Here is a 12,268-nt window from a genome sequence, read left to right as displayed (position 1 = left end):
TAATTCAGTGATTAATATTCTGATTATATGCAGTATCCCAAAATTTCTATCAGTTATGTGCATTTTTAAAATGTCTTTCAGTTCTCAAATAAAAGTAGACTCTTTGAACCCACAGGTACTAAACAATTGAGTTATATTCATAGCTCTTTTTATTTTTTTATTTTAAGACAGAGTTTCACTAAGTTGCTTAGGGCCTTGCTAAAGTTGCTGAGGCTGACTTCAAACTTGTAATTGTCCTGCTTCAGCCTCCCAGACCACTGGGTTAGAGACATGCTCCACTGCATCCAGCCTAAAAGTAGACTGTAAAAATTAATAATCAAGTAAGCTTTTTGCTTGCCTGTGTGTGGTTGGGTCTTTGTCCTTGAGTCCTGTTGCTTATAGCTTCTCTTCTATGAAGGCTTCTCTTTTGTGCTCTAACGATTGCTTTGTTATTCTCACTGGTGCAGTGGTAATTTCTTAAAATATCCACACTACAGGGTCCTATGTCTTTAAATATACTTTTCATATCAACATGTTAATATTTAACATGTCACTTTTTGTGTATAGAGAGTATATCCCCAGAGTTTAACAACTACCTCTTAGGGAAGGATAGCTATTACCTTACAAACTTGACTAGTTTAATGGTAGCCTTTCCCTGAAGTATGGCTCTAGTTATTATTTCTAGGACTTGGGTGGTGACCATTGTTTGACAGTCTCTGTGACATTGCCACCCCTCAACTCCATACATACATAAAAAAGTCTTAGGTAAATGCCTGTGTCTTCACTAAAGTGGTACTTTTGCATTTAAGAACACAACAGGTCAAACTTCAAGATTACGAGTGTACTGTGAACATTTCTGTATGCTAATGGAATAGTTCTGTTTCTGAAAAAACAATCTTTTTAGTGTGTTTATACCATTTTTGAGTCCTCCATACCATTGTTTTTTCTTTTAAAATGTAGTTTATTACTGATTATTTAAAAACCATCACAGGGAGGCCAATTTGGAAAGCAGTATGGAGATTCCTGGGAAAGCTGGGAATGGAACCACCATTTGACCCAGCTATCGCACTTCTCGGACTATTCCCTGAGGACCTTAAAAGAGCGCACTATAGGGATACGGCTGCATCAATGATTATAGCGGCACAATTCACAATAGCTAGACTGTGGAACCAACCTAGATGCCCTTCAATTGATGAATGGATAAAAAAAATGTGGCATCTATACACAATGGAGTATTATGCAGCACTAAGAAATGACAAAATCATAGAATTTGCAGGGAAATGGATGGCATTAGAGCAGATTATGCTAAGCGAAGCTAGCCAAGCCCTAAAAAACAAATGCCAAATGTCTGCTTTGATATAAAGAGAACAACTAAGAACAGAACAGGAAGAAAGAGCATGAGGAAAAGACTACAGTAAACAAAGACGAATGGGGGGAGAGAAACGGAGAGAGAAGGGAAAGCATATGGAAATGGTAGGAGACCTTCAAGGATACATAAAATTATAAGAGGTTATGAGGGGCAAGGGGGAGGGAAAAAAAAAAGGGAGAGAATTGAACAACAGCAGGGGAGGTAGAGAGGGAAGATGGGAGGGGAGGGGAGGGGAGGGGGGATAGTAGGGGATAGGAAAGGTAGCAGAATACAACAGTCACTAATATGGCATTATGTAAAAATGTGAATATGTAACAGATGTGATTCTGCAATCTGTATTTGGGGTGAAAATGGGAGTTCAAAGCACAATTTGAGTCTAATGTATGAAAGATGATATATCATGAACTATGTAATGCGATAAATAATCAATAAAAAAAAATTAAAAAAAAAAAAACCATCACAAGGGCTGTGGCTGTGGCTCAGTGGTAGCGCACTTGCGTGGCATGTGTGAGGCACTGGGTTCAATTCTCAGCACCACATATAAATAAGTAAAGGTCTATCAACAACTAAAAAAAATTTTTAAAAATCACTAATAAAAAAAAATCACAGCCTAGTCTCTAGAGGCATAAAATTTTTTAGTCTTGTTTATGATGGCATCTGTTCAAGAATCTATTTTCAGTTTGTGGCTTAGATGTATTTCATTATGGGAACTATAAGTTCTGTATGAAGGTGTGAGTTTCTGAGCTTATCTGAAATAGTTTTTATCTAAGACAATGACTGAAGATATTTGTGTAACCAGGCATGGTAGGCCATGCCAGTAATCCTAGCAACTCAGGAGGCTGAGGCAGGAGAATTGAGAGTTCAAAGCCAGCCTCAGCAACTTAGCAAGGCACTTAGCACTCATCGAGACCCTGTTTCTAAATAAAATACAAAATAGGGCTGGGGATGTGGCTCGGTGGTTAAGCGCCCCTGAATTCAATCCTCAGTAACAATAAAACAACAAAAACAGATTTATATTAAGCTAAAACTGTAGATCAGCTTAAGTAAACTGAGACAACTTTTTAAATTTGCAGGAAATTTGGAAAAATAGTATAGATTTTTTGTATGTTCTTTATCCGATTGTCTGTGATATTACTCTCTTAAGTAACTAGAATATAATTATCAAAATATGGAAATTATATTAACATAATACTATTAACTATGGTCCTTACCCAAATTTTGGCAGTTTTTGTACTGATACTTTTTTCTTCTGGTTCTGGATCTTGTCCAGGATCCTGCTTTATATGTAATTATTATTTCTGTTTAGTCTCCTTCAGCATGCAATTATTTCTTAATCATTTCTTCTCTCTCATGATCTTGACACTTAGGAAGACTTAATTTTTTTTTTTAAATGATACTGGGAATTGAACCAAGGGATACTCTATCACTCACTTACGCTCCCCACCAGTCTTTCTTATATTTTATTTAGAGACGGGTTTCACCAAAAAGTTACGACTGGCCTTGGACTTGAGATCCTCCTGTCTCAGCCTCTAAAGTAGCTGGAATCATGGGCATGTGCCACTGTGCCCAGCTGATCTTTTTTTTTTTTCCTTGAATTTGAAGTTGTATAATACTTTCTTGTGATTTGAATGAGATTATACATTTTGGGAAAGAATGCCTCAGAAAAGATGTTGTGTCCTCAGTATGTCATATCAAAGAGTCATGATGTTGCTATGTCTTATTACTGTTTATGTTGGCCTCAGTCACTTGTTTAGGATGACTTCTATTCACCAACAGTTGCCATCTTTCCCTTTGTAGTTAATATCTTGGGGAGGAGATATTTTGATACCATGCAAGTTTTGTTTCTCTTCTAAAAAGTGTAGAAAACTTTATATTAAACGGACTTAAGGTTCTAGGAAACAGTTCTCAAACTTTTTGGTCTTGGGATCCCTTTCATTCTTAAAAATTATTGAGGACTTCCAAGAGTATTTGTTATATATGGTTAAGTTTATTGATATATTAGAAATCAGAACTGAGAAATTTTAAAAGTTTTATTATTTTGAACTATCGGAAGCCCATGTTAATATAAATAATATTTCATGCCAAATAATGATCTTTTGCCAAAACTAACAAAATTATTACTGAAAAGAGTGGATTGTTTTTATACTTTTCCAATCTCTTCGATATCTGATTTAATACAACACAGTAGAATTCTCATATCTGCTTGTGCGCTCAATCTATTGCCATTTGTTTTTTTGGTTGAAATACATGAAGAAAATTTGACATCATATGTGTTAGAGAAATAAGGGATGTTTCTATAGTTTTTTTAAATAATTTTGGTTATTTATTGAAAGTGCACCAAAACTTGACAACTGATAATTTCTTAAATGTTAGAGGCAATGTGAAATCTAATAAATGTAAGTGATTTTTTTTTCTGTTCTATAACATGCAAGTCCACTGATCTGTCCTGTACCTTGAATAGATCTTTAAGCTGTCCACGATTTTCTAATAACATTTATTGGTCATTTGGGAGATACTAATTTATAGTCAGGTCTGGCAAATGTTGATCCATTTTATACACGGTCTAAAATTCATAATAACATCCTCATTAGTCTTACCAGAAAAAACTTTTTAAGTATTGGGAAGCTATCAAACCTATGGTGGCAGACACAGGATTTCCAAAATTCTAATTTTCATTTTAAAGCTTAAATTTTATAATTAGAACAAATACAGTCAGTTGTCTTTTCTTTGGAAATGATAAGCTCATTTTGTTAAGTTTTGAAAAAATAGCTATTTTAGTTACCCCCAAGTTTGAATAGCCAGATTTTCTGTTAGTCATTCTTTCACATAAAAATGGTAATCTGTGGAAGGGGGGCGGGAGAAACTAGTTCAGTTTGCCACTCAGGCACAGAAGTGCTTTTTCTCTAGGCAATCTTTCTACTTTGGTATGCAACAGAAATACTTTATGAATACTTGCTATTTTTCACAGTATTTACTTTAAAAATGTGTACTCGAGTCAAGATGTAGTAAACCTGGTGATTTTTACTGCTTTTTCAAGGCCTTTTTCTGTTCTCGGGGATTGAAATCAGAGACTCTCTACCACAGATCACTCCTAGCCCATTTTTCATTTTTTATTTTGAGATAGGGTCACCCAGTTGCCAAGTCTGCCTTCAAACTTGCCATTCTCCTGCCTCAGCCTCCCAGGTAGCTGGGATTCCAGAAATGTGCCATTGTGTCTCGAAAAACTAGCTTGCTTTCTGTGAGTGCACAGCAGTGAAGGATACAGTGATCCCTTATAGGGTTGGTGCCACCACCTTGATTCTCACTAATCTTCCACTGTTTTTACGCCCATTGCTTTTGCATCATCAGTGCAAATATTACCATATTTTAAAAGGTAAATAACTTATTCAAATTATTATGAACATAGTTTTGACTTCACCTACCCTGTGGAAAAAGGATCTGCAGAACATACTTTGAGAATTCCTGTTTTGCAAATATCCAGCTCCAGGAGATTGTAATGCAGAAATTTAATATGATTCAGAATGAGTTTAAACAAAACCTTTTTTAAAAAAAAATATTTTTTTGTTGTAGTTTTACACAATACCTTTATTTTATTTATTTTTATGTGGTGCTGAGGATCGAACCCAGCACCTCGAAGGTGCTAGGCGAGTGCTCTACCTCTAAGCCAAAACCCCAGCCCTTAAACAGAACATTTTAATCCAAGTCCCTGCATAAGTCCATTGTTAGATTGTAAGTAACAGGAGGCAAAAATAATTGACTCATGGAGAAAAAGTTATATTGTGCTTGATATCAGATAATATAAAATATTTACTCAATTAAAATGGTCTTTTTATTATCTGCTATTTACTGTTAGTACTACTTACTGTTTCACTTTTGTTATTCAGTGCACGTTTCATGCTAGGGTTATCCTAGCCCATAGTAGCTAAAATGACATTTTTTTAAAATATACATTTTTAGTTGTAGATGAGCACAGTACCTTTATTTTGTTTATTTTTTTGAGGTGCTGAGGATCGAACCCAGTGCCTCACACATGCAAGGCAAACGCTCTACCACTGAGCCACAACCCCAGCCCTAAAATGACAATTTTAGTAAGTTAGACGTTAACACACAGTGATTAAAATATGGGCCTAATCTGGTTTTCAGTCAAACTAGATGCTATCTGATGATGTAACACTCTCTCCATATTGCCATATGTAGCAACAAAATTCAGGTTGACCAGGTTTTCAGCATTCCTGAAATTCTCTCTCTTTTCAGAAACTGGTTTTATAGTTCAGGAATAATCACTAATACAGTTTCACAGATTACTTTTCCACTTCTTTGTAAATATATAATCAGTTTGCTTTTTTGTTTTATAGAGAGCCATTACCAAATTTTAATGTTTATACTTTCTTACATCACTTCTAAAATCAGTACTATCAGGTGGCTTTTTTGAGCTATTTGCAAAAAGAAACACTCTTTTTCTTCTTTCAAGTGTTTTTGTATTGTGATTTCTGATTATTTATGTCATGAATATCTTAGTTATGATTCTTTCCCTTTATTCATCTTTTATTGACTTTTATAACAGAGAAGTATACAGAACATAAGTGTAAAGGATACCTTTTGATGTAATTTCCACATAACTACCTCCTGGATCAACAAATTAAATGTTACTAGTACCCTAGAAGACCCTTTCATGCTTCTATCATTGTCCAGTTTCTCACTTTTTTTAATATTTATTTTTTAGTTGTAGGTGGACACAATATATTTTATTTTTAATGTGGTGCTGAGGTTTGAACCCAGTGCCTCACCTGTGCTACTCGAGCACCCTAAAGATATCTGTATCCACAACCCCAGCCCCATGTTTCTCACTTTTTTGACTCATAACAATATAGATATGTTTTGCTTGCTTTTGAAATTTCTAAAACTAGAATCATACAGTATATATTACTTTGGGCACATCTTCTATTTGGTTTACATTATATATTTGAGATTTACTTATGATGTTGAACATAGCTGTTCCTTTCTTTTCATTACTACATAATGTTTACTACATGAGTATGCTGTAATATTTTTTTCCATTCTAGTGTTGATGAACATTTGAGTTCATGAACATATATATGTGTATCTGTTGGTTACATACTCGAGTATAGTTGTTAGATTATGAATTGTATTTATTTAGCTATGGTATATGTTGCCAAACTATACTGAAAATTGGTTATACTGGTTCATAAGTTTGAATTATGAATAGTCCAGTTTTTTTGTAAGTGATGTTGGAAATTGAATTCAGGGCTAGTATGCTAGGCAAGTATGCTAGACAAGTGCTCTAACACTGAGCTATCTTCCCAACCCCATTAGACCCAAAATTTATTTACAAAAACATTTACACACAAAGTGTGTGTGTCTGTGTGTCCATGTATGTTTATATGGATATCTTTAAACTTTTAAAAACTCTTTCTTTTTTTTTTCCCCCTGTGAATGGCAAATGCTTGAACCTGAACTATGGCACATGTTTTTCAGGTCCTCTTCCATGCATGATTGATTTGCATTGTAGGATTGGTTTGCATCTCTTTCTCTAGTCCTCTGATAAATAAACTGTATTAAAAATCATCTGGAACAGCAGAGACACTGAGAGCTAGGAGTCTCTCTACTATAGAGTTTCTATGTGAATTAAGCTAGTGGCCAAAGGATGGGCAATTGAGAACTTTCTGCTTATAATTCAAAGTATTTAAGCATTATAAATTTGGTTTTTATCTAAAAAATTAGGTTTCTCAACAGTCATTGTTATTCCGTTGGCTATGTTTAAAAAAAGTAGACAAGACTCCTAATCAAAGCAGAGTGTATTAAATTCCTTTGACGCGAAAAGCTTATACCCAGTACTTTTGCCAAAATTCAGCCTAACAGGGCCAGAAAATTAGGTTAGGAAAGAGGAAACAAGTAAACAATCATGTTCTCATTGCAGGTTCAAATTAAGCCTCACCAAAGGTGTAGTGGAAATGGCTGACAGACGGTATTGGAAATTAATTTTACTATGGTTTTAGTTGGTTTGTTTTTTGCAGTGCAAGGGTTCAAACTTAGGGCCTCACATGTGCTCTTCCACTAAACACCCCCATCCTGATACCTTGAATGAAGTATTTGATCCTGCTATTAAAATGTCCTTTTGGGGCCTGGGGCTGTGGCTCAGTGGCAGAGTGCTTGCCTAGCAGGTGTGAGGCACTGGGTTCAATCCTTAGCACCACATACAAAAAAATAAGCAAATAAAATAAAGGCATGCTGTCCATCTACAACTACAAAAAAATATTTTTTTGATGTTTTTTTCTGATGACTTGTACAAATTTATACTGATAATAAAAAGTGGCAAGACCTTTGGGCTTTGTTGCTTCTGGAGAAAAAGTACAGTAACCAAAAGTCATAATCTTTTTTTTTTTCGTTTGATAAATAACTGACCATTAAATACTCATTAACTGGAAATAGCCTAGCAAACTTAAAAATAGATTTCTCAGCCTAATATGTCCTAAAAATGCCTCAGAAGCTAAATATGATAATTAAAATGAAAGGATACATATTTCACAGAAATTATGACTGTTATTCTCCTTAGATGATGTCTCATGCTGAAGGACAACAGAGAGACTTAATTAGACGAATTGAATGCCTTCCTACTTCTGGTCTTCTTAGTTCCTTGGACCAGGATCTCTTAATGCTCAAAGCTACTTCCATGGCAACCATGAACTGCTTAAATGACTGCTTTCATATTCTCCAGTTGCAGCATGCATCACATCAGAAGGGTTCATTGCCTTCAGGTAAGTTATAGATTAAAGGTAATCCTAACATTGAGGGCCAAAACCTGGAGAGGACTGCATCTATTATTGTTCTCACTCCAGAAAATCTTTAAAAAGAAAAGGAAACCAGTGAACCTCTTGTTTTTTAGTTACTACACTAACATACATCCTTATTGTGCCGTTGGCTGAATCTGAAATGATTTTAGGTTTAATGCCTAGTAGCCCTGAATATTTCTTTAGAGATCTCAAGTTCCACATGTCAAAAACTAAACTCAAAACCCTCAACTCTGTATTTCTGTTAAAATTGTTGATATCACTATATTGTTCATTCAGTTGAACAAAGTAGAAAGATTGGGTTTATTTCTCAAGTTTTAGTTTAGTACACTACTCATCATTTTTTCTGCATATGTATATAAATATTTATCAGTCACCTTTTAGTTAGAAAATTAATATACATCTAGTATTTTAGAGCATCTGTTTGTTGAAATTCATTGTATTGGGAAAAAGAATGTTATTGCATAGAGTATAAAAATGTTTTTAGTAAGTAACATTTATTTTCTATCAATGAAATGAATCACCCTATCACATCATATTAATAATGAAACTTAGAATTTCATAAAAACTCATTATTCCAACTAATCCCCTTACTTATAAAAGGTATTTTAGAAATTCAGCAAGTTTCTGCTCAGGAAAATGTTTACTTTAGTCAAATGCATAATGTGTGGATTCTATCTTATATGCCTATAGTCAGCATTTTCTAGCCAATAAACTATTTTAATAACAATTGTAAGTGTAGGTGAGGTCACTGTTGGAGAGGCAAATAAGTCCTGTATGTTTCCCTTAAGAACTCATAGTTCAATTGGGAAAGAAACATGCAAACTGTAACTGTAAAATAGTATACAAAGTGCTATTGACAATAGGAACAAAGTATGTGAGAAAATAGATGTATAGGCAAATATTTCTGATAGAAAAAGGTCTGGAAAAGCCATAAAGAAGCTACAAAGACCAGTTAATTTAGGAGTGAGAGAGATAGGTAAGAAGACATTTCAAAGAGAGAGAAGAACCTAAATTTGAATGGTAAATGTGGAGTGGTGCCTTGTAGAAATTGTTAGTAGTTCGTATAAATTTTATACTGTCATAAAGCAATGCACTCATTATAGAAAATTTAGTTTAAAGAAAAAAAAAAGACATGTATTTTCTTTACCAACCAGAAACCACCACTGTTAATATAAAAAAATAACCTCTTTCCCCAAGTTTTTCTTTTTATTTTCTATTTTTTATGTTACACACTTGGTCTTAGAAAATATATATGTTTGTGACTTATATTTTTTACTTAATATAAAAAATATTTTCCAAGTTTTTACCTGTTTTTAATAAGTAACATTTATTGGCTGCATTATATTCCTTAGGGACAGATGTATTTTGTTTAACTTACCTCTTCCCCTATGTTGAATATTTAGAAGAGTTACCTTGATCTATGAAATTTGGTTTAATTCTAGTTAGTAATACTTTGGCTAGGAAAATGAAAAAGTATATTTCCAGTCTATGCTACTTAATTTAAAACAAAATCAAGTAGCTCAGTGCTAGGTATTGAATTAGATGCTCAATAAGTACTTGATTAAATTCTGTATAATATTAAAAATTTATAAAAATTTTATTTGTGTGATTAAATTAACCCATTTGTTCCATTGTCCCAGATGTGAAACACATACAAAAAAATATAGTATCTAATATAATTATGTAACATTATTATGTAATAACAATATCACTATAATGTAATAATATTAATTAACATAATAATGTATATAAACTCTAGATTATGATTTCCAATCTTTTTAATACACCAGTGTCGATTTTGTTGAAATATTTGCAGAATTGAAAATTTGGGACTTAAATGGGTTTAATATTCAACCTTATTTAATATACGCTCTTGTTTTTAAATGTTTCCTTCATGATCAACGAAGCATTTCTAATATAAATTTGGATTTTTTTAAACACAGAAGTGTTTAAAAGTGAAAATTGTTTTCATGCATCACAATGTTTTCGAACACAGGTTTGTGGATATTTGGTGGGATTTAATTAATTGTCATTGATATCTCTCAATGTAAATTGCCATCTTTTCCAAGTTAGGTCTGTAAGAATTTATTCTTAAGTTACTTGAGAATGAAATATAACTTGAAAGAAAAGTTAATTACCTTTTCACTCTTTTTTTTTTTTTTTTTTTTTTTTTTGGAGAAAAAGGACAAAGTAGTTTTATTGTTCTGCTGGCAAAGGAGAAATACAGGAAACTCCAGCCCCAGAATCTGTGATTCTCTCTATTCAAATTTTGAGATGGCAAGAAAAATAAAATCTAAGTTTAATGTTTAGTTTGCTAAGGGTTTTGTTTGTTTTTATTTACTTAAAAACAGAATTTTGTTCTCTCACTTCTGGGGGCCAGCCTGTAGTCGAACAAGATTGAGAGTTGAGAGAATTTTCCCATGCCTCTCTTCTGGTGGTGGTAATTGGCAGACTTTAGTATTCTTTGGCATGTAGAATTTTCACCTTTGACACCACATGACACTCTTTCTACATTTGTCTGTCTCCAAATTTCTCCTATTTCAGAAGTCTCAGTCCATAGACAGTTGACTTCATGGCAGGGATGGGGGGTGTCGAAATGAGGCAGAGCATTGTGGTGGAATAATGTGGTAAAGTAAAGCAGGTCAGGACATGGTCACCAAAAAGCAGCAAAAGAGCTATATAAGCTATATAAGGTCTTAATGTATGTTCTCCAGAGATTCAGTAGTGATCCTTGATTTAGATCATTGGTTTGAGAGCATATGATTGGTTTGATAAATAATTTTGTTATGGTTTTTCAGTCAGTTAAGTGAGCTCTTAAAATGGGTCTTTTAATTAGTTCATGTGTGTTTTATTTTTCAGAAGTAAACACATCTGGATATTGATATTAAAAATAAACATTTTGCTGGGCATGGTGGCATATGCCTGTAATCCCAGCTGCTCGGGAGGCTGAGGCAGGAGGATTGTGAATTCAAAGCCAGTCTCAGCAACTTAGTAAGGCCCTAAGAAACTCAGTGAGACTCTTATCTCTAAATAAAATACAAAAATGGGCTGGGGATGTGGCTTAGTGGTTAAGCGCCCCTGGGTTCAATCCCCAGTACCAAAAAGAAAAAGAAAATAGATATTTTAAGGTAGAAACAATGTGTTTGCGTTTTTTTGAATTTTATTTATGTATTTACTTACTTTTAAATTTACTTTTTGTGCATTATTAGGGATTGAAACCATGACCTTATTCATGCTAAGTAGACACTACCAGTGAACTGCCTTCCCAGCTCATTTCTTTGGAATTTTAAAACAGTCCCCCTGAACTTATCTAGAGTGTTCCTCCAATCATGAATTCCCTCAATGCCAAGTAAGACTGAATAAATCAAGATGTTCTAGAAGCCTAATGAATACTTTGTAATTAATTTCTCTGCTGAAAACTTGGGTATTGTTATAAACTGAGTAAATTCCTTGCTCTTATAAATTTTTGCTATAGTAGTCTTAGTGTCCCATATTATAACGGTCAATAACCTAGCTTCTGTGAAACCCATATCAGCCTCTGAAATCAAATGGAACATTTTCCATTATTGATTAGGCATAGAATCCACTTTGTTAAACTAGTTGAAGGTAACAAGAGACCTTTGAGTCATTAACAGAGAAGATGACAGGTCTCCAAATGTGACCACTGTCTTTTAGTAGGTCAGCTATTATTTATTTAGTAGAAAGAAGAGTCTTTCAGTTTAAGTTATATGGTGCTTTTTTATGATTGAAAAAATAAGGACAGTATGTGCAATTTTTAAATTAGGTTCAGGGAGTTATTTTGATTGGTTAGAAAATTGCAGTCCCAAATGGAAACAAATTTTACTATTTCACAGTCCAGATGCCTGACCCTCTAATGCCTAATTGCATACTTTTTGATTATTAGAGGCAAATATTCTTATTGAGAGGCGAGTATATCAACTGGTTGGGAATATACTTCATGATTCACAGACTTGGCCAGGAAGTGAATTCAGTCCTATTCAGTGTTGATTTCTTTTAAATAGTATCTGATTTCGAGTTGTCAGTTGCTGTGTTGTAAAATATCCAATCATGGTGCTCATGCTAATGAGATCCAAGTCACTGTCTTTCA

General features: G+C 33.8%; 1 protein-coding gene across 3 annotated transcripts in view; it reads left to right on the top strand.

Annotated features, from left to right (window-relative positions):
- Positions 1-12,268, top strand: part of OSBPL11 (oxysterol binding protein like 11) — an 82,851-nt gene that overhangs the window by 26,346 nt on the left and 44,237 nt on the right. For all 3 annotated transcript variants that reach the window (XR_014022990.1, XM_081301648.1, XM_081301649.1), the window contains exon 7: positions 7,923-8,124. Coding sequence is in view for 2 of the 3 variants with exons in the window: in XM_081301648.1 (XP_081157774.1) it covers positions 7,923-8,124 (202 nt within the window). In the remaining variant the exon portion in view is untranslated. The remainder of the gene's footprint in view (positions 1-7,922; positions 8,125-12,268) is intronic.

Source organism: Spermophilus citellus (assembly GCF_964194105.1).
Source record: "Spermophilus citellus genome assembly, chromosome: 7".
Taxonomy (NCBI): Eukaryota; Metazoa; Chordata; class Mammalia; order Rodentia; family Sciuridae; genus Spermophilus; species Spermophilus citellus.
The sequence above is the reverse complement of the archived record's forward strand: the minus strand, read 5'-3'. Positions and strand labels throughout refer to the sequence as shown.